At 42.3% G+C, this 23,411-nt stretch overlaps 1 protein-coding gene across 5 annotated transcripts in view; it reads left to right on the forward strand.

The window, feature by feature from the left end:
• NFIA (nuclear factor I A) overlaps nt 1–23,411 on the forward strand; it is a 246,013-nt gene that overhangs the window by 165,589 nt on the left and 57,013 nt on the right. For all 5 annotated transcript variants that reach the window (XM_054384297.1, XM_054384299.1, XM_054384295.1 and 2 more), the window contains exons 5-6: nt 4,739–4,856; nt 7,354–7,481. In XM_054384297.1, coding sequence (XP_054240272.1) covers nt 4,739–4,856; nt 7,354–7,481 — 246 coding nt within the window. The remainder of the gene's footprint in view (nt 1–4,738; nt 4,857–7,353; nt 7,482–23,411) is intronic.

Here is a 23,411-nt window from a genome sequence, read left to right on the forward strand (position 1 = left end):
TTTATTCCTTAGCAAAGCACTGCTATCCAAACCACGCTGTGTGGGCCTGGCCATGAGAGGAAGGAGGAAAAAAAAAAAGAAGGATTATAATAAAAAATAGACTGCAGGCATAGAGTGAACAGTTGCCGTGACCTTGCCTTTTGTATGCCATTACACAATTCAATGGCAGTCCACTCAAACCTTGCTCTCGATCAATATCCTATTAAAGCAGCACAAAAAGTCTCTATAAACTTAGTGGTTAGCTATGTTTATAAATGGAACTCAGCATAATTAGATGGTCAATAGCAGGCTGTACTTGTAATTTTAAAATGAACATCACACATTTCATATCTGTTGTATTGGGCAGAACCTCTTTGAAACTAACCATACAGTCTGTAGGAAACAAAAGCTTTGCAGAAAAAAAAAAAAAATAGAAAAGCCACCCAGCTCCCCTTTCCTCCCGGCAGCAGCAGCAGCACAGTGTGTTTCCCTTTGTTTATGGAGTCACAACACAGGAAAAAGTTTATTAGTCAAATGTCATGTATCTCGCATTTAACCTTAAACACATTATCACTTCGCCACAGTGTTACACATGTAACCATCTCAGCCCCTTTATAAAAATAAATACCTAAAAATGGGAAAAAGAGAAACTAAATACTAACAGGACTAAAAGAGAGAGCTGTATTCCAAAGAAGACAAATGCCAGCCTGGCTGGTTTTATTTAGTGGGTTTCCTGTTCTGTAATTCAATAAATTTTTCAAAATAAATGTTCCAATTGGGTTAAGTCAGAGGGCTTTTTGTTACTTTTTCTGTTATTTTTCTTGACGTTTCGGGTGAAGATCTGAGCTAAGAAGCTGGCAGTGAAAGGAGCAGGCTGGCAGTAGAGGTGATGCTGCCCAGTGTTCCCACCAGTATCACAGTGCTGGTGCTCAGGCAGAGATGCTCCCCCCCCTCCTCCTCCTCCTCCTCCCCCTCCTCTTCCTCCTCCCTTTGGGCAACCCCTGAGAGCAAGCAAAATGTGTCCCATCTGTAGAAGGATATTTTTTGTCTGTGATGCCAGCAGCCAAGCCGGGAGCTTAGAAAGCCTGTGCACATCAGTGGGCTGGGTGTTAGGGGCAGAGGGGCCCTTCCTCCTCACCCCTCGCCAGGTCGGAGCCCTGGGTCAGATGACATCTTGATGCTGGCATGTAGGTGGAGACTATTGTTTTGACTCGCAACTGCAGCTTCTGACAGCCTTTCCTGCTTGGGAGATGTTCCTGAGCTAACAGAAGGTCACTTTGCTGCAGAGCATTTCTTAGCAGGGGAAATGGCGTGGGTTTAATGTTGTTGCCTGGAGTTTCTGCAGGCTGCAGCATGTAACAGCCAGCTGTGCTGGAGTGGAGTTTGCCAACCACGCCACTGCTGCTTGTGGGGCCAGAGCACGTTCCTGGGTGTAAGAACAGGGGTGTAGGGAGATTGCATGGTGGATTATCAGGTGCTGCAATGAAGATGTTTAATTTAGACAGAGTTTTGCCACCATCTGCACCGCTTTGATCCCTTTGCTTACTCTCTGGATCTGCAGCCTTTGCAGGGAATCCTGCAAATAAATGCAAGTGTTCCCTTTCAGCAGCTTCCTGAGCCTGAGTGAGGTGGACAGGCTGTAAAGGCAGTGTGAAAAGCCATTGGAAGCAGGATCAGATGCCTCCTGGCTGGGCTGGCTGCCCTGTACCTTTTCCCATGGAGCACAGTACTGCAAAACATCAGGGTGAGGTGAGGAGATGAGGCAGAAGCCAGGCAGCGAGCTCCCCGCAGCCAAAGCCCACGCAGGAACTGCGAGGTGGGGCTCAGCTTGCCCAGGCTGAAGCAGAGACGGAAAGCACACAGAGCCTCAACCAAATTCCAGCCTGGAAGAGGAAGCAACCTTCCACCACAAGGATGAAAAGCATTAACCTCTTCCTAACAGGCTCCGGGTGGGCTCTGCAAGTTGGCACATTGCTGTGTTATATGATAGTTAATGGGGTAACTGTGAGTGAAGGTACAAATACCCTTTGCTGAAGACAGGCACCAAATATGTGCCTGGCAGGCAGGCAAGAGGAGGGATTTCAGAGCAGCTTAGCCTTGTGCAACATTTGCCACAGTTCCTGCAGGGCCAGAGACCTTGAGCTGGTTGTGGCAGGATCATGGTTCCTGTGGAACGGCTGCCAAGGTCTTTTAGGTACTCGCTGCCATAGGCCAGGCAGTCACTTTGACCTCTGCTCTTAGATCTGTTGGTGTATATTAGAGGTGAGGTTGATTCCTGTACCCTCGGCTTGCAAACAGACTCCTCACTGTGGCAAGGTGGTTTGGCCTGTGGCAAACAAAGCATTCTTCATGTTAGCTACCCAGGCGGAAATTACTGTATGATTAAACCCTTTCTACTTTGTGCTGAGTTTACACAGTGTTAGCAGTACGTTGTTCCTACTCCACCCCTGCTCTGGAGATACATTTAATTCTCCTACAGGGCCAGTTCAAGGGCTGGAAATGTCCAGGATCTGGGGAGAGAGCAATAAACAAGGGGAAGTAAGAGAAAGAAGAGAGCATTATCTAGATACCAGTTTTTCTTCCATATCTGTTTGGAATAAAACTGGTTCATAAATCTTGCGGTGGCTAGGAAATTCCTCGTGCCTCAGAAAGAAAGGGTGCTTTAATTTAGTACTTGCCTTTTTATGTTCCTGCTTGGAAAATAGTGTGCTTAACCTGTAAGTTAGGCTTTGGTATGTAGAGGATGCAGAGGAATTGATCAGCAAAGGGTTTACAGAGCACAAATCTGTTTGGCAAGGAAGTTGCTGAGAACTGTGGAGTAGATGCTGCAGCGAGTACCTTTATGATTGATTTCCATTCAAGTCAGACTGACTGCAGTGTGGTCATTTTTCTAACCCATAACTGCTCACACTGCAGCAGTCTGCTATCTGCAGGGTGTCTAAATTATAGCAGTCCATGTCCGTGTTACCTTTTACACAAATTACTTACACTGGTTTCTTTTTCCATGCAAATTCATCAGTTTTACAGCCCCTTGTAGCTGCTGTCAGGAGACTGTTGCAGAAAGCACAAATTGATAAAACGAGTTAATGTTACTCTCCTTAATTTTTCGTTCTTTCTGTTAACACACCCTCTCATATACCCAGCCTGCAGGAAGCCTATGATAGTTAAGAGAAGATAACAAAAGGTCTGAGTGTCCTTGTCATAAATTACTTCCCAACTTCATTCCTGTTAATGGTCATGCCAGATTTTCTCAAGTTTTAATGGCGTTGTGTATTTTCCATCCCGTGCTTTTCAAACTCCGTGGCTATCCAGGCTGTTCCCTTTCTGTCTCAATGACATTCTTAAAAGATCCTTGCCAAACAACAACTGTCTTGTGGGGATGATGAGGCAGCTGCAAAGCTACAATATTCCTCTGTCAAATCTGACGTTGTGAGCTCCTTAAGACTTGGGGTGAAATACTGGCCCCGTTACAGTCAATGGCAGCACTCCCAGAAGCCTCTGTTTGAGCCCAGACATGTTAGCTGGGTGATAGGAGCTATCCTGTCTTCATTTCCTCACTCCTGCCCCGTTGGAGTGAAAGATTTTTTCGCATTTGAAAATGGGCCAGATTCTCAGACCAAAGATTAAACTTGGCTCAGCATCCTTGTGTGGCATTGAGACTGCTTTGCCTTTGTTGCTGTGAATCAGGACTCTCAGACAATAGGTTCCAGGCCAAGCTTGTGCATTTTATTGTGTGAGTACATCCCTTTTTCCGATGGCTCTGAAATGTGAGAGAAAATCGTGATCTGCAATTGTCAGCTCCCAGAGTTGCATTGTCCTGTAAATAGCACTGGAACAGCACCAGTGGATATGGTAGCATTTGCCCTATAGAGGCTTTTTTGGTTTGGTTTGGGTTTATTGTGAAATGCGTTTTCTGTTGACTTTAACATTAATCTGCTCCATTCCTTGCCTCTTCCAAGAATATGGCACATAGAGTCCATAGCTTTGTGCCTTCAAACTTCAAAGTATGTAGGAATTCATGTTTTAATGTAGAACCAAGGCTCTAGGACAGGGAAATTAAAGATTACAATAAAGCCTGGGTGCTGGGTAAGGTAGTAAGAGGTCAGCAGTGGGAGCTGACTGCTGGATAAAAGTTTTTGAGAGTCATATCACAGATGTCTTTAGCTCTACTTTAGGTGGAGGAGAGGCCAGAGGAAAGCTCAGATGCTCACAGCCAGAAGAGAACTCAGGTTTCTCATCTGCTTCTGTGCTTTCTCCAAGGAGTATTTCTAACCTCTGTGCTTGTTGATGTACATCATGTATGTACCAAAGGTCCTGAGGTGTGTATTTCCCTGCCTATACTGCTTATAGATTATGCCAAACACACTACTGGGATGAGGCAGCCTATTTGTAACTATGCCAAGAGATGTAATGTTGTCCTAAAAGCAAAAGCAACAAGTTTCATTAAATGTTAGAGTGATATTAATAGAAAAGCAGAGCTTAGAGGAAGTCTTGCCATAATTGTTTAATTTGGGTTTAAAAAAGACAATAGCTTTGGAGAAATGTAAGGAGGAGTTTGTCATGGAACATTGTATTCTTGATAAAATCTGCATCTTCTTGATTGCAATGCCAGTTAACATTAGCACATCCTAATTTCCATGTCCCACCTGTTCTCATTGTGAAACTAAACACACTCCTGAGGAAGAAGAAGGTGATTTTGAAGAGCAATTCATGCTGTATTTACATGACTTACTGACTGCAATCTCTTTTGTTTCCACAGCACCAATAGCTGCAGGAACAGGCCCTAATTTCTCCCTCTCAGATTTGGAAAGTTCTTCATACTACAGCATGAGCCCAGGAGCAATGAGGAGGTCTTTACCTAGCACATCCTCTACCAGGTAATTTAATCTCTGCCTACTACCAGGTTACTTGGAAACCCAGACCAGCATCATTACTCATCTAGGAAAGTAACCATTAAATTCTTTGACAAGCTGTTTGGGGGCCTCAAGATGTGGAGCTGTTTCAGATTCACAGAGCTGAATGTTCAGCTGGATTGCTGGTAAAGTTCTTTTTATATGCACAAGCTTCTAGGAAAAACTGCACTGATTTGTGTAACTTCTGGCTTTCATCACAGTGTATCAGGAGAGGTTCCACTGGAATTGGTGGAGTTTCTTTTGCTTGCGGCAGAAGGAAATTTGAAACATATTGAAATGTGTCACTTTGTCTTAGCAGAAAAGTCTTAAGATATACTTACATTCATTTTTTGCTGTTAAAAGTGTTATCTGAGAAACTAACATGGTTTAGGACCCCGGTCTATGATGCATTCTAGTTTTCATGTAGCATTCAGAAATTCGTGACTCAGCCTCTGGAAAAGTGAATTGTTAATTCAGATGACTACCCAGTCTGATTTTGATTTTGGCTTAGATGCCAGCTATCAGACAAGGATATTTTTTATTTTTTACCTTTAACCATCCATGAGATTAGATTTATAAACAAGCCCGCTCACTCTCATAGTCTTGAACACTATTAAGGAACAAGATTGATTTTTTTTTCCCTCTAAAGCCGAAATAGACCACTTATTTCAAAGTCATGACAAGAAAGTCTAACTTCAGCCCAGGGTTCTTTTACATTTTTATCTCAGTCTGCAGTGCCACCAGCTTTGCAGTAAGCAAGTGCCCATGTGGAAAGTCTCTGTAATTTGAATATAGCTGTTGTTTTTATTTAAAACAAAATTTCTTTAAAGAGAGGCTCTTAGCAATAACTTCTTACAGTTTGCAGTGATGGGGAGAGCATTCTACATCTTGCACTTAGCATGCACATTATTTTTTTTTTCCTTTTTGCATACCCTACAGTGCTCATCATTAGCACCCGTCTCAGGTAGGATTTGCTTGTGACTCCAGAAGCAAAAAAAGTGAGGTTATTAATGTTACTTAAGAGCTCAGTTGTTGCTCTTCTATTCTTCTGCAAATAGCTACCACTGATAAGGAGCTAATTATAAACAGTATGGGTAGTTAATAACTTGGTAATATGTTTGTTTTCCTCTCACTAGGCTGTTCCCAGTGAGTTAAAAAAAAAAATTCCTTAAACACACAGACTCAGCAGAATTATCAGGTGGTAATTATATTGCATGCACACAATTTCCCCTATTGACACATAACAATTCTATAAATTAAAGAATGGCCAAACCTGCATTCCATGCATACCACAAGACTTATTCTTCCTGTTTCTCACAAACTTATTTTGCATACCCACCAGCTCCTACCTGTGCAGAGAACTTTGGGTGGGGAGCTGCAGATAGCCCGCAAGCTTTAAACCAATAGAAACTGCAGTGGAATATTTTATGTCCATTAAATATGTTCCCCCTACACAGAGGAGTCTGTTCTTGAATGTCTTAAGTCTTAATAGAATACAGATTTGGTGAAAAAAGTAAGCTGACCCAGCCTTGGAAAAGTACTTAGAAGAGAATTCTCCATAACGTCCCTTTGCAGTCTGTGCAACTCATTATAGAAAATAGAGCCAAGCTGAGTGTCTTTGGCTTGAGGATCCTCTCCCTGCAGAACTACTAGAGTGTGAGTCAGGGGCCACCAGAGAACATTGAAAGGACTTTTCTGTCTCCTGAGCCTTTGGAGAGGGAGGTATAAGCCTTTAGTGCTGACAGTGGCCAGAGGTAACTGTTTGGGATAGGGAGAGGCTTTGTAAGCTTGGTGGCATAGAGTTGCAGAATAAAATGCTTGTAGGATAACGTGAGGGTTTGTACCAGGAATGGATTCTTCTATCATTCAAATGCTTACATTTGCAGGAAAGTGTGAACATTGAACCAAGAATGGAGTCTTCCATCATTTGCTGTCCTATACTTCTTATGGGAGTGAAATCTGGGTTAATTTAATGGCTATGGTTAAAAGGTTGAAAATATAAATTTGGACTGATAAACAATTTGTCTTTCAGAAAAAGCTGTGGAAAAACCTGTCACTTAAAATGAGTCTTGTGTGCTGTCACCATGCTCATTCAGGTTGCAAAAACTGCACAATATCAATTAAATTCTTGCCTTTTTATTTACCTGTTGTGCTTTGAAGAATGTCCTCCTGCAAAAGCTCAAGTGTTAAACTATCTTCTAGTTAAACTCAGGTGTGTTTAGGGCTTCAGTATTTACTCTGTGAGAGTTGTTTTGTATCTCACTGAAGCTTAATCATTGGCAATGAAGCAAATCAGAAACAAGTGGGTGCTGAGAGGTTGGGCAGGCAGGATAGGTGTGCTTCCCCTTTTCCAGGACCTAAATCTGTTATAGTTTCCATAACCAAGTTCCTCTGAAGCAGGGCTAGCAAGATAGATTTCAACAGAATTGCTTTTGTTCCTTTCCATACACAAAAAACTTATGACGTGTTTTTGCTTTCTCAGCTCTACAAAACGTCTCAAATCTGTGGAGGATGAGATGGACAGTCCTGGTGAGGAGCCATTTTATACAAGCCAAGGGCGCTCTCCAGGAAGTGGCAGCCAGTCAAGTGGATGGCATGAAGTGGAGCCAGGTAAGCCATGGCTTTCAGGAGCCCGAGAACTTCATCTCCAGTTGCTCTGTCTTGTTACCAGAATACACTGAACACTGTAGAGAAAGGTGACCAGTTCTAAACAGCTTGTCGCTTCTTCTGAGAGAAGTTACACTCTAAAGAGAATATTGTCGAGGTTTCGTTGCTGCTGCAGCTGTGAATGTTTCTGTTAGTGTGTCACTGCTGTGTTTTGGCCAAATATCTGAAGTATTTAAATAATGCAGAGAAGACAGGCGATCGTTTTTCTGTCGAAACATCCAGATTCAATTCTGGGATAGTGGTGTCAATTGCTTAGCAAAAACCAGTACCTGTGAGGGCTCTGCCCTGCTGTTATCCTGCTTAAATAAATATCCCTAAACTTATATAAGGTAGAAGGACTTTTCAAGCATGATATAACACTTGAGCTCACTTAATAATGCCTTTTAAGAGACTTGAAGAAGGAGTTGTTTTCTTAATCTGTAATACTATGAAGTGTGATTGGAGGCTTCATAGCAAAACAGAGATGTCACTGAGAGTGATGTTTCATGAGGTGTAGGAAGCAGCTCTTCTGCCTCTCCTCAGTTAAGTTTTGTGTGTGAACTTGTGTTGATCATCTTTTGGGTTATGTTATATACTTAACTGTCCATTGATCACTTATCTGGAGATCATCTGGGTGCTTAATACTATTGGAAATATTTTCCTGGGTCAGTGCTACATGAAGAAGTGAAGTTAATGCCTCACTTTTGCTTACAGCTATGTAATCAAGTATTTATTGCCAACAAAGTAACAGAAGCCTTATTTGTTAGATGAAGGCAAGCAGTGCTTTCATCTTCAGCCTCCCAGTGCTTGAGAGGGCCCTCTGAACAGCCCCAAGGATCTTTCGCAACATGAGGGGTTTTTTTCTTTCTTTCTTTCTTGTTTGTTTGGGTTTAAAATACTATGGTTTTGGTTTGTTTAGAAAAAACACATGCTTGTCCAGGGAACTGTGTATAATGAACTATACAGCACAGAAAAGTAAATTCAACCTGAAAAGCATTAAAATCAGTTCTGTGGGCACTTGGCCAGCCACCTATATCCTTCATCATGTAGGAAGCATACCCACAGCTTTCTCTGGAGACCCTGTCAAACAGCTGTCCTTTACAGCATGCCCAGAAAGTCACCAAATTTGGGCTATTCCAAACTGGGAGGGGACTGATTCCCGTGCCTGGAAGCCCTTGGAGGATCCCCTGCCAGCTGCCCTCTCTCCTCTAATGAGGAGGAGCCAGCTTGTGGGCCCTTATTGACTGCAGATGTGGCACTTTGGCAGGAGGAGAGGGTGGACCTGCAGGCAGACAAGTGCCAGGCTCCCTGTAACTGCCTTGCTGCCACCGTCCCCAGGGCTCTGGTGTTTTCAGTGAGAGATCCTGCTCAGTAGGACACTAGGGGCTGTTTCCTCCATCAGCTCCAGGCTCCAGATGATGTAAGGCAGAGCTTCACCTTGTACTAAGCCAGTCTGCTCATGGAGCGGCAAAAACATGAACAAAAGCTCAGTGCCCATTGAAAAGGAGAGATCACAACCTCCTCTGCAGACACAGATGGCTAAAAGCTGACTGGGTCACTGCTTCTACATCACTGTCAGGCTGGGAGCTAGCTCCCCCCAAAGTTTGGGGTACTCTTTGTTAATGACAAATGTTCTCCATTTGTGCAACAGCCAGAAGTTGGCTATTAATTTTGCTGTCACTTCTGGTGGGTTTCCCCATATGTGGTCATTACTTCTGTCTCATCCATGTCCTGACTAGATGGTGGCACTGAGCTGCTGAGCCATGTGCCTCCAAAGCACCTCTGCCACTCTTGGCATCACTGGGTGCCCATCATGAAGGAGCACAACTGCCCATATCAAACTTCCTGAGGTGCTTAGAAAGGCAAGAAAAAGTCAGAGAAGAGAAGGTTCTTCTTTCCTCATGACCTTCCTCACTTACTACAGAAAAAGACCAGATTCTGCTTAGTCTTGCCTGTAAAATGGCAGAAAATCACCTTGCAACATCAGGGACTCAAGCCAGGTACCAACTAGATGTAGCTCAGATTCATCCAGCCATCTATCACTGTCACAGCTATGAAGAAAAAGAGCTTTATCCTGCTTGTGTGGGATGCACTTTCAAATCATCTTTATGCTATATCTACACAGCCCCACCCCAAGACTTCTGCTGTGGCTTTGCAGCAGTCTGTCCTCTGAATTCATTGCCTCAGCTTCTCTGTAAAATGGGGTCACTGCATGAGCAGAGAGATTACCTAGAGAGCCACAGCTCATCAGTGGTGAAGGACAAAGCAATACTGAAGTGTCCTTCCATGCCAGGACAAGAGTGGTACATCAGTGGCACAAGGTGCTCTCTGCTGAGGGACACATCCTGCTGTGGTCTGTGCACAGTGCACTGCCTTACCTCAGGAATCACACTTGGGTCTGATATTAACATCTGGCCCTTTGTGTTTGACATGGGTGCTTTATCTCCAGAAGTGTAAAATGTTTTATGAGTCTTCAATGGGGCATCTGCCTAGAAAATATATTGGTCATCTAAAAGCTGTACAAATGATGTTAACATCTCCTATTACTTGGTGGCTTGATGCAGCTTTTCTCCCTGAGAGGGGAGCTTTGGAGCCTGGGTTTATTTTAGATCCATCCTTTCCCAGGTCTCTCCTGTCCAGAAAAAGACCTTGCCATTTATTTAATCTACAGTCAAAATGATGGCACAGTTCTAACATACAAAAGCCTCTGAGCTTCAGTGTTTGGGATTTTTCTCAGTGAAGCTGGCAGTAGAAGTTTAAAGAGAAAAGCCATCATTTTGTTTGACTTGGCGCTTCTTCCATGTGGTTCATTTTATGCTGCATGGGATAATGCAGGTATCAATGGTGGAGAATGATGCTGGTTCAGAAGGGAGGTTGAAGTTTTATCCTGTGCTGGCAGAGGAGCATAAGCCAGGTTTCCAAACTCCATGATTAAAGCCTGTCCTTTGGGTTACCGGCCAAACAACGGGAGGAGGAAATCAAACCGAGGAAAGGAAGCTTAGACTTGTCTGTGGGATGGCTGTTCTGGCTGGGAAGGAAAGTTCAGAGGGGAGCCAGCAACCAACCTCCCAGCCCAATAGGATCCACACCAAAGATAATAATATATCCTTTGACTTTATTGCCTCTGAGTAGATTGCTTCCTTGCAGGAGATTTAGATTTATGCAGAAATAGCTTCTTGGCCTATATGCCTTGACAGGTTTATGGGAGCAAGAGGATGAATATTCCATCTCTGTGTGTTGCATTTGCTTAGTTCTGAGGCAGGCGCATGAGAAAAACTGGGGACTTGAATGCAGGAACAGGTGTGAAGCACCCATGTGCTTATGCATGTGTAGAAACAGAGGGAGGTGTTCATGGCACAGAGACCATGGGAGGGTTGTAGTGGAAGGTGTTGCCTGGGACAGTACAGGGAAAGTGGAGAAATGTCACACTGGAAAGGGAGCACACTGCAGAAGAGAAAGGGAAAACAAGAAGGTAATTTGAGACCATACAGAAAGGGAAAAGTGTATAGGGGAAAGAAAGAAAAAAAAATCCAGGAAAATAAAGATTTGACTTCTTAGAAAGGAAATACAAAATGGAATATGTAGACTCGTCTTAGAGAAAGAGAACAGTCCAGGCAGAGGGTTATTTACCGCCAGCCATGACTAGTCGCTCTACATCTGTCTCCGTTTTTTTCTCTTGAACAAATTCCCTTTTTGGATACTTTCTTCCTGCTTTGCTTCCCTGTGATTGCCCCTGTAAGTGGTCTTTGGAGGGCAGGCTGTATACTCAGAACATATGTGCAAACTGGCAGGAGAACAGAAGAGGACAAAACCACTCTGTGTGCTATTTAGATTAGGCAGTGGAGGTTTCCCCTGTGCCTACTCTTAGGGTCTCTGCTGCGTGCAGAATACAGGCTGCACCTATTGTCCATCCACAGTCCTTCCTGGGGGCCCTGGGCCTTGGGGCACTCTGACATCTGTCTTGCATGGAGACTGTACTGGGTGTAGATACTACATGCTTCACCACCAGCAGTATGACTCTTCCATTCCTGGCTTTTCAGACCTTAGTAATGAGCAGAAGACTCAGCCTCACGTTTTTTATGTCTAGATACTTCTTGCAAGCAAGGATATAGCACTCTCTTTGCACGTCAGATGTGACAGCCAAAGCACAACCCAATATTAATTCCATGTTCCTTGTACTGTACTCCTTGAGTCTTGCATCCATTTACCTGCACTCGAAAGCTCCTGGGGAGCTCTCAGGCCTAAAAAGGCTGGAGTCTGCCAGAAAAGATGAATTCCCTTTCACAACAGGAAGGCTTAGGAAGTAAAACAAAGCAGACATGTAGTAAATTACTTCTGCTTTTCAAATACCTTTTGCAGTATCCTCCTTACCATTACTTTATCTCAGCACTTTCAGTACATAACTCTTGTAAACTGAGAAGAAGGGCAAGAGAGGATAAAGATGATGTTAGTAAGAAAATAAGGCAGCACCAGGCTGGTTTTGAACTCCTGTACAAAGCTGGCCCGTGTTCAGTTCCGTGGCAACTCTGCTTGTAATAGGGGTAAGCCATAATTACAGGTATAAGGTTTTTAATTCCATACTAAGAAAAGATGGAGTTTAATGTATATGAGTATTCAACTTTCACAACTTTTTTAATGCAGTCACTCGATTCAGCCCAGAAGTAATGTTCACATTGTGCTCTGTCAGTCATTTTGTAACGTAAGAAATGGATGGTATTTGCCAATTTTACTTCCATTGTATTTCTACAGCATGGCATGGAAAAAAAATACTTAAGAGGCAAATTCAGAGTATCCTTTTAGTTTCTTTAGTTAGGTCTTCCTGGTACTTGTACTTCCACAACTTAGATTGGAGGACAGCAATGCCAGGAAAGGTATGTGTTGGTCCTCCTTGTGCTTCTTGAGATATCTGAAGAGACAATTAGCTCTGCTTTAGTTGCTCCCTTGACCAATTTACAGTGCTACGTCCATCTGCAAAATGGATAGAGCTCTGTGGTCCTTCTTCCACTGGAAGGCTGGCAAACCTCCCACGATCATCCACTTTACTTTGCCCCAGCTCTGCCCCAGCTGTTCTGCTGCTGGTCACTCTGTGCTAGGCTCTTCTGTGTCTTTACTTTGAAAACCTCATGAGACTTTCAGTGCAAATGAGACTTTCAGTGCAAAAACCTTAAAGAATTAGTAGATCACACTTGCACTGCATGACTGAATGAAAGACATATTTAGGGGCTCATGAAGTTGATAATATTATATGAACCTGCAGAAAGCTAGAGAGCTCCCTGTTAGACTGCTGAACACATCTTTGGTAGTAAAAAGGCTATTAAAGTCAGCCTCATGATTGCTCCCTACACCACTCAGACTAGTGCTGCTTATTCTCATGTCACCATCTATGGGACTGCCTGAAAATAATCTCTGAGCAATTTCTATGTAGATGAAGAACTGAGATCCTATTTCTCTTGAAGTGGCAGCGCCCCTAACTTTAATGGTACTGTGTCTCTTCTCATTGCTGGCTGTGGAACAATCACACGCAGGCAGCCGGTCCAAACTCTTGCTTCAATAACTCTTTTCTTAAATCTGGCAACAGCTTTCTTCTTAGCAAATTCTCAGCACGCAAGAAAAATTCTTCTCCATGTTTACTAAGAAACTTTTACTTATGCCTTACATCAGAAAGGCTCATTCAGGCAGATATCAGCTGACCACAAGAGTTTGTTTGCAGAGTCTGTTCAGAATTATATCTTGGAAATGCCAGAGAAAGTGGTATAATGGAGATCCTAGATTGTGTTCTTTATGCGTTCTTTAGGTCCTAAACACAGTTGTTGCCTGGCACCTCCTAGAAGATAAAATAGGTATGGTATGTCCCAGCATCAGTGATGCAGAGTGCATCTGATCTGTCCTCAGGCAAAAGGTCTGTAGGCTCATCAAAAGACTGGATGCCACACACTAACTCAGAGCACACAGAGGTTTCCAATGATTCTGTTGCATTACTGCCAATGATTCAAGGGACTGACTGTAGAAACTATGATGAAAAACATGAGAACCATGTATTATACAAAATAAGGAATAGAAAAATAATCCCTTTTTACTGGGAAAGCATTCAACTTCAGACCTGGAGCATTCAATATCAAATAATTTTCTGGCACTACTTTTCAGTGACTTGCTGGAGTGGGCAGTTTTCACTGCATTGTAACTAGACTCTGGAATTTCGTGATCTTTATTAGTTTCCCTAAGCTGAACTCTTTGGATACGCACAGACCTATTTAAGAAAGACAAAATCAAGGAAACGTCTCTTTTCCTTAGACCAGAAGAGGTCTACATCCAGGATCCCTGCCAATTATATTTACTCAGTATTTCCCAGATGTGACATTGTCTTGCCCTCCAGTTCTCAGTGTGTGAAGAAAAGTCAGGCAGCACACTCACACAGCCATTAAGGTTGGACCTGCCTTGTGCAGCAGCTTCATTACGTACCTTAACACTTCTATCAGCAGGCACCAGTGCCATTTTTTCCTCCACTGAACTTAATATCTTAAGACTGTGGGAACATTGCGCAACCAGACAAACCTCCAGCCCACGGCATGGTTTGGCTGTTCGAATGGGAGGTCAGAAACAGATCATGTTTCTCTGGTGGCCAGAACATTTTAGTCTTCAGCAGAGAGAATTTTGTCAGGCTCATTTGTGCTGTTAAGCTAAAGAGATGCTGTGAGCTGCAGATATGGCAGACAGAAACTGTTGCTTCCCAGTTCATGCAAACTTCCGCTGTTCATTTTCTCTGAAGAACTTCTGACCTTTGTAAGACTGTCTACTGTGACTCGGTCTTCTGCTCCTGTTCACCCCATTTCCCTGTTCCCATTCAGACCCATGCTTCTTCTCATCTTTAAGGCTTTATAGCTTCCCACGTTTCTCCCCACTCGTAGTCTTCCAACATCCACGACTAAGAAGCACAGCTGGTTTGGGCCTGTGCTACCTTCTATGCTTCTGTTACTTGTACATGGAATTAACCATGGCCCCATGTGCATGCTGCCTCCTAAAAAGCTGGTTTCAAGTGAACAGGTAGTTGCCTGAAGCCGAACATACAATGGGAGCCTACTACAAGGAACTCAGGTACCGTAGAATGCAGAGCTTTTCTTAAATTACTTTCATAGAGTCCATGTGTTCCCTTATCCCTGCTCTCTGCATTACAGTATCCCATCAAAACACAAGCTGCCCAGTGGTTTTCAAGAATGTAATTTTTTTCTTCTCTTCTAAAAGCAATAACACTTATCAACTTGTACTGAAATACCATATCAGCTCCTTGTCACTGGCAGTCTACAGTTCCTGCCACTAAAAGTTTAATGCGTTTACAGAAGCACTTAGGCATCAAGACTTTGATATCACAATCTGTTAGTCACAGGTGCTACATGATAGGTTTGTGTTAGCGCATTATAGATCTTTTATCAGATACTGTACAAAATGTGTGTGTTTCTCTGCCAGGCAATCAGAATCAGGCTGCTGCATAGTTGATGAGTTACTCACCAACACAAGTCGTTGTTTATTTTCAACAGAACTTTTCCAGTGCTGTACCTTAATGGGTAACTCTAATTTGGCAAGGCCAGCAAAGATCAAGAACTTCATGCAAGCTAGGAAAAAGACAGCAGGTCAATAGTGGTGCTTTGAGTGTTGTCAGTCTTTTGCATTCATCAAGTAAAATGATTAGAACTACTCATTTGCTGTAACAGACGTAGTTATTTTGACAGCAATTTACCACTGGATCGATAGCTCAGCTTTTCTTTGGCAATTCATGTAGTAGCATGAGAGCTGTGACAACATACCATGTTGCTCACATTACTGTCCCAAATCCACAGAAGGATGTTTGAGGTGGGGAAAGAGCTACTGATTGAAAAGTCAGTCCTAGATGTTTTCACATCTCTCTTGGCTCTGAGATTCAACCTTAAACTATACTTTCCATTTTTAATAAAGCTAATAATCCCATGCAAGTGTTAGAATACATGCCTCAGTTTTGCTGTAATCCCCCAAGGAAAACATCCCCTCAATATAGTCCTGGAGAAGTCAGTCAGTCAATCTTATGGCTCTGCTTCGTGCATCTGACTGACTCCAGATGTCAGGAAATGCATCATTTGAAAATGGGTATGGAGCTGTAGGAGATCTGAGTTTAAAAATGCAGAAAGTGTTTCACTTCAGATATTAAATTAAAGCTGTGTTTTCAACTGGCCTATACTAGCATCATCCATACTTACTGTTTTCACTGACTTTAATGACCAAGTTCAAAGCAGGTCTTCTGCATGCTGTTGATCATAAGATCACCTGAGCTACTTCTGGCTTTACCCTCAATTAGCATCATCTGAATCATTTTTCAGACTGATAGGCAAGATTTAGTGCATGGAAAATTATTCCCTGGTGAAGGTTGGAACAGCGTGTCCTTATGACAATGGGATTCCTCTAATCATAGAGTCATTAAGGTTGGGAAAATACCTCTAAGATCATCAAGAGCTGTGTTAGTAGTCCATGGATCTAATGTTCTTCAGATGTCCTTGCTGGCTGAGCCATATTCTGCCACCCATTCTGTTTAACATACACAAAAGCAGAGACACTGATGTGGGATGTGCTTTCCTTTTGATACCAAGTGAAATCTATAAGCTTCCTTGGTATGGGGACAAAAGCAGACCCGTTCTGCATGTTTTCAGAGGTAAGCTCCGAAGGACAGAAGCACCCGCTGTTTGAATACAGCTGTGTTTTCCTTGCTGATTTGGAATCTGTCAAACGTGAATCTTTGTGAGCTCCAGACACATCTCCTCTGATGCAGTTACCCTTGAAGATCATCTGATAGTGCAGCATGGGGTTGCCTAATTACCAAATAAGATGAAACACATTGAAAGTATTGTACCTGTCTTCCAAAAGTTGAACTAGTTTTCTTGTTTGCTTTTGGGACCAATTCAGGATGTTGACTAGGATCTATAAACTCTTCCATAGATTAGATCTTGGTTAGGAAATGGTTTATTCCTATCATGTGCTGTCTTAGCAGCTGAGATCAGCAGCTGGTACAGAAATGTTCAGGCTTATTAATTCTTCAGAACACAGGAAAAGTCTTCATCACCTGTGTAGGCAGTCATGGGAAAGGACCCACTGCATAGACTGCATTGAACTCTGGGGTGTTTTGGTTGGGGTTTTTGGTTGTTTGTTGGGGAGAAGGGGGGGATTGTGGGTTGTTTTGTTGTTGGGTTTTTTTTTTTTTTTTTTTTTTTTTTTTTTTTGGAGGCAGCTGAAAAATATTAGTACCCTTCAGAGCCAATATACAGTACATATTGAGAGCCAGTAAATGATGGATATTATTGCAAATTCCTCTGCATCTCTGCATTTTATAAAACAGATAACTAAAATACACACTTAGCCAGTTCAGTTCCCCAAGGGATTCCCATTTCCAGGCAGAGGACAAACCAAAAACACAGAAGAGGACACAAATTAGCAAATGGAATGGCTAAGTGGTTGAAACAAATGGTTTTAGGATCACTGAGTAGGGCCCATGACCTCCTTTTGCATCAGTCAAGGCAACTGTGAAACTTTGTGAAAGAAGCTCACCGCAAAACAGATGCTGGGCTATCTTAGATAAATAAATTACCAAAAAATAATAATAAAAAACTCCCCTACACATTTTACAAAGCACAGCTGTGTAAATATTGCATGAGACAGGAGAGAGGGGGAGAGATGTAACATACACCCTTTTCTTATGCAGAAGTTCTGCTCTCGGCACTGTTTATTAACATTCCCGGTACAACCATCACTCCACCATGCGGCACACAGTGCGGCTACTGTACTCTGCGCACACGTTTTGATCTTTGCTCTAGAGGAGGAAAACAGGCTTTATTTTAAAGGAGGTATTTTCACTCAAAGGTAAAATGTGCCTTGAGAGGTGTTAAGGGACAGAGAGTAGATGGAAGAGTAGATGGAAAGTAGACCAGGAAGCAGACCAAATTAAACCTCTTTTTTTCATTTCCTTTCCCACACTGTGTCTGCCACACTGACTTGAGATGTTCCCCTGGTTCTGCACCAAGTAGGAAGAGCAATCCTAAGAACTTAACTTCATTGAGCCTGATATCTGCTGCAGTTTTCCTCTTTCTCAGCTGCCAGTTACAGCACGTTCCAGCCTACCAAAACTGTGGATCTGCCCACAGGCAGCAAAAAAAATGGCTCTTTCACCTAGCCTAGCCTGCCGCCTCTGAGAAGAGTGGTAGTGGACACCTAGGGAAAGACTGGAACAGCAGGACAGGCATCCAGTGATGTTTTTCAGAGCACAGCTTCACAGATTTTGGCAGCAAACAGCTTGGTTTTATGAGCCAAAGGCTCTATTTGCATCTTTGTGTTTGACAGCCTTCAGTGGAGTTTTCTTCTGGAGGATGTGCTCAGTTGTTTTTATCCCATTCTTTATTTCAACCTTTACAACTTCCTGTGGCAGCAGGATCCAGTGTTACTCAGTGCTATGTAAGGAGGAACCACTTCTTTTGTCTGTGGCCTGATCATTTTGCTTGATGCTCCTCTGTGGGTTGTTTTGTTTTGTGTTTTGGTTTTGTTTTGTTTTGTTTTACTGCCAGAAGCAGTGAATAAATCATTCCCTGGTTACTTTCTTTTAACTTAAGTGCTGCCCCAACACTTTGACCGCAGCAGTCAATGAGCATAGGAAAGCAGAGAAATCTGTCCAGCAGCCTGTTAGCTAAGGTAACAATTTGGTTGAGTGGTTGCAGAGCCATCCTATACCTCCAGGAATGTATATGTGCTGTGATAGCAGCTGTGTTGTTCACCCAGAGTGAGTAAGCTGTAATCTTGACCCATAACCTGAGAGCTCACAGCATGAAAGCAGCACTACTCTATACAGCTGAGTAGCTGTGATCAAGACACTGCAGGCAAATTAGGGATGCTAGTTAAATTCTATTAGTTTTCTTTCATTTTTCAGCTTCACAAAGACTTAAAGTGAATACCATCTTCATCTAGCATGTATACTGGCTGCAGTCTTGCTCTGGTTTCACTGGTGTCTCACTCAAGGGAGAGCAGGTAACCCATAGCACCCTCCACCTCTTCTTGCCCACACCACTCTTGCCCAGCCCACAGCCCCAGTGAGATCATCCTTGCTTCTATTATCTTACATCAGTGGTTGCTGCTATTTTTAGTGTCATAAACACCAAAAGGCATAACATAAGAGGTCCTGTTGCTAAAAATAGCTGGAAAATTATAGGCTGCTTTACTGTGTTGTGCACAGTCTTCATTTGCCTCACTGGGATTTGCGTGCAGATCTTTGAACCCCCAAAAGCCAACAAAGGGAGATGTAGTCCTCATGTCCAAGAGCAGTACTCTTGAAAAGAATGGGGCTATTTTATATCAGCAAGGGCTGGAGACAAAGTCTTGAGTTCCATTTTTTAGGAGATAAGTATATTTTATTTTAAAAGTAAGGATTTCCAGTCAATGAGATTTGAAAAATATAAATGTATGGACCTGCACTTCGTGTAACGTCACCTTTCATTACAGCAGCCCAGGTTTATCTCCAGGAGTATTATCTGTGATGCAGCACACTAATGTACTACCTTGCTCTGAACAGGAGAGAGCACTTTGGATGTAGTCCAGATTTAACCCTGTCATAGGACTTGCCTATACTGTTAACCGAAATAACAGCAAATAAAGCATCATCCTGAGTCTTGTTTTGAACTTGACTAGTCTTGGGTGTGAGGTGCCCCTTTGAAGCAAACCACTTGTTTTAGGACTCCTTTGCCTCACTCTGCCCTTCCAGTCCTTACAACCTACATCTTTTTTCATTCCTTGAGTGAAAGCTCCTCAGCCACACCTAATCTGAACATGCTGTGGAAGGAGCTGCTTCTGATTGTCAAAGTAAAGCTTTGACACCTGACATCAAATCGATTCCTGAAAAGAGTCCTGTCATCCAGGTGGAATTGCAAATTCTGGCCATTTGGAGGTGTTAATAATTAAAAGACCCTCAAACCAGCTGTAATTCTTATGCAAATCCTTAACCAAATGGGAACTTGTAAGTATTAAATGAATTGTTTGCCCTCTGTTTTAAAATCAGCATCTAAGAAAGCAAATAATTTGGTGGGGGAAACACAGGTTTTGTGAGGGCAAAGCAGTCTTACAAACATAATTTCTCCCATGTTCCTTCAACTGTTGTGCTATTTTGATTTTTCAGTGCTATTTCTCTTGCTTTTGCCAAGAAAGGTTGGACCAGATGATCCTTGGGGTCCCTTCCAACCTGGTATTCTGTGATTTTCTACTTCTGCAGGATTTTTCTCTTTAATGCTACATGGAAAACCCTGAACAAAACCTGACACTTAATGCAGAGTAGATAGTGGCAGCGCCTGAATAGAAACCTGATGTCAAATTCACAGCTACCCTGGGAAAGTGAAAATCCCTTGCTTTCTCATCTCTTTCAATTGTTGCCTTCTTAAGTGTGTTATTCATAAAATTAGTGATTTTTAAATGCATTATTTTGATATCCATAGCATCACTTTAAAAAAAAAAAAAAAAAGGTTAAAAATTGATTTGCTGGCCTCTTGGGGAAATGCTGTAATGTTTTTGGCTGTCTCCTACTTTCTGCTGCCAGCTAAAAGCACCATCTGGCTTGTTTAGGGCCCTTTTCCATATCAGGTGCTTCCAAAATTCTCCCCAACCAGAGGATTGTTTCATTGGGTTGCTTTGCCTGCTGAGGCATGTGTCCTGGGCTGGGAATCCTACTGCTTCTGTTCCCTGCCATCTTGCTGACGGTGGTGTGTGTATGTTTGGGCACAGATCTTGCTGCCTCTCTCCCGAGGACATTTGCATCATTGTCAGCTGCACATATTAAATTGATGTGCAGGGCTCAGAAACATGTATCCCCTCTTTTGTCCCTTTGTTTGTGCAATTGTTGTGGTTTTAATTCTTCTTTTGACACCTGGAATATCACAAAGCTGCTGATAATCTGTTGGCTACTGAGGGAAATGACATTGATAGAAGGATAATATGTGTCAGACGTATATCTAGATAATTGCAGACACACCCCAAACCCTCACAGCTCAGGGAATGAATATCCTAAATGCATTATTAATTTGGAGAGCCCTGTGTGGCAGTTGGCTGTGGTGTCTTCTTGCTGCAAGAGTCACTTGCAAGGGATTTTTAGAAGATAGTTTGGGTTAATTTTGCATTGCTGTGTCGAGTTGTGCCTAATAGGAGTGATTTTGGGTACGTTCCTGCTGCCATTTCATGGCAGTGTGAGGAGCTGTAACCAAATGGGGTTGATGTCCTAACTCCTCGTTGAAGGAAGCTGCCTATGTGCCTTCTCCTGCACAGGTGTAAGCCGCCAGGAAGAGAACTGATGCATGATACGTGGTACCAGTTGACAGTGACACCTCCTCCTCAGGATTCTTTGTTTTGCAAATTTGCTAGTTTACTTAGAAATATAAATCTACCCCTCAAAGGATTTATGACTAGATTTGAATTATTGTAGTTCCTAAGTATAGACTTTTAATGTGATCGTATGGAAAGATGAAGCATGGTTTGAAACAGATACTGCCGTGAGCTGTCTTGTCCTATTTCTGAAATAATCTGTGCCACACACTGCTGACTTTTCCTGTCCATCCGTTAAAAAGTGTATTATGAAGAGTGCTGAGACAAACAGATAGTAGTTCAACCTTGTTAGTAAATATCAGGTAGCTGATATAGACTGCTAGAACCTTACATCACAGCCTTTCCCTTCAGTATAGGTTTATGAAATTACCTTGTAACTTTATAAACTGTCTTTGCTCTCTACATTCTTCCAGAGGTTTATTGTTCTCTGTATGTTGGCACAGAGCATGACTCTGAAGAGTCAGTTCATGATGTGGTGCATTTTAAAGACCTGGGACTTGGGCCATATCTATTTTTCAGCAAAGGAATGAAAGCTTTTTCTTTTTTTTTTCTTGTTTTTTTTCCCTCTTCCCTAAGGTATTAAAAGTTTCAGAAGATGTGCTGAAATGAAAAGGAAATAATAACTAAAGACTGGATGGGAAGTAGTGCCTCAGAGTACTGACTTTGTTTGCTTGTTTCCCCCCCCCAAATCCTCATAATTTAAGTACAAGTTAATATTTTCAATCAAACAAACCTGTTTTGTGAACGAGTAAGATACTTGAACTATCACACATTATTCATTTATTTATTTTTTGTGTGTGAATGCAATAAAATTTTTACAAGCTGTAATCTTGTTCTTTTAATAGAGCAAAAACTATGCAGAATATGTTGCTTAGAGTATTAGATAAGCTACAGTCTGTTAATCAAATATTTTCATGATATGAGGGCAGTTGAGAAAACAGTACAATTTTTGCTAATGGCACTGGTAAGTAAACGGATCTATCATTACATTGTCATGAAAAGTGACATTGAGCAGAAACACCCTGCCAATCCCTCGAAGATAAGTATTTAATGTAATTAGACAGACACTGTCTCCTTTGTTGAACGTAGCATTAATCACCCAGAGAAGTCCAACTTTGTATGAAATGGCTTTTTCTGATATGCCTTTGTATTAGAAAGCTTCTTACATGTTTTTGTCATGATGATCTATTTGAAGAAGTAGCTGCTGTAGATATATGGTTTTCCTTGTGACATAGCTTGCTGTTCTGTGTTCCATAATGTTATTATTTTTTTACTATTATTTAGCAGTGATATATTCTATAGCCATGACTTGTTTCTAAGCCTAGAAACCTACATGCATTTGGAGCTGAACCTCTTTGAAAACAGTTCATGCCTTCAACTTAGAAAAGTAACACAAATAGCTTCCATTATGTTCTTCGCTTCTTCCTATGTGGTGTTAGCACAGGTTCATTGTTATGACATAAGCAAAATGTTTCTTGTTTCACATGCTAGTCATAATATCACACACACACACAAAAAAAGGACTTCTTTCTATGAAAACCTCATTATTAAATTGATGAAAAATGTTGCCCCCTTCCAGAATTTATTGGCACTACATTTCCCCCCCTCCTCCCCTAGTTTTATTCCCCTCCTCTGTAGCTTGTAATTTGTGCTGTGAAACGCTGTCTGATTCTGAACTGGTCTCCACTCGAATCAGTGCACAGCTGTGGCTTCCCACCTTCTCAGTGGTGCAGAGGGCTTTGAAGGGAAGAATAGGGTTTAGTCAGAGATGACAGCAGACTTCACCAAGTAACAGGTGGAGGTCAAGTCGGTTTATTTGCTGGGATGAACAGAGTGCAGAGATGAAAAATCTTTGCCATAATAAGGTTTAGGAAGAAAATGCTGACTAGTCTAAGCTTTGATTCCAGCTGACAGATCCTTTTCTAGTGTTCATTACTTGATTTCACAGTTCAGGCAATTTTAAGAGGCTTAAAATTATATTTCTTCTCTCCTCTATAAAACTTTTCCATCACTTTTCTTTTTTGCTTTAAGTAAAGTTATAGGGGACTCCCTAATATATCACTCCTGCCTTTAGACTCTTACCAAGTCAATATGCTATCAAAAATGTAAGGATAAGCTTTTTATTTTTTTCCCAGACCTCTACTTTTACTGATTCTTTTTATAAATGAAGTGAAAATTTCACACGTAGACACCAATTCAATTAGAAAATTAAAGCTTCAGAAAAACTCCCCAGAAAAGTGGATACTAAAATAAAACAACAGGCTTAAGGAGTCACTGTTGCTGTCTGGGCATACAGGGTTTTTCTGTTCCTGGGAGCAGCAGTAATGAAGCTCAGCCACCCCAGCGTGCTGAGTTTCAATCACCAAGTGCCGGTGAGCAGTGCTCCGTCCTGAAAGGGACTCACAGCAAGCCCCCGGCGAATCAGAGCAGAACGTCCTGACATTGTGTGGCAGTGCTGGGACTGCAGTGACCTGTCGGCATCGTTGCATGTCAATGCAGTATCACAAAGGGATTTCAGAGGGCTGAGCT

The sequence above is a fragment of the Indicator indicator genome, chromosome 10, assembly GCF_027791375.1.
Source record: "Indicator indicator isolate 239-I01 chromosome 10, UM_Iind_1.1, whole genome shotgun sequence".
NCBI classification, from domain to species: Eukaryota; Metazoa; Chordata; class Aves; order Piciformes; family Indicatoridae; genus Indicator; species Indicator indicator.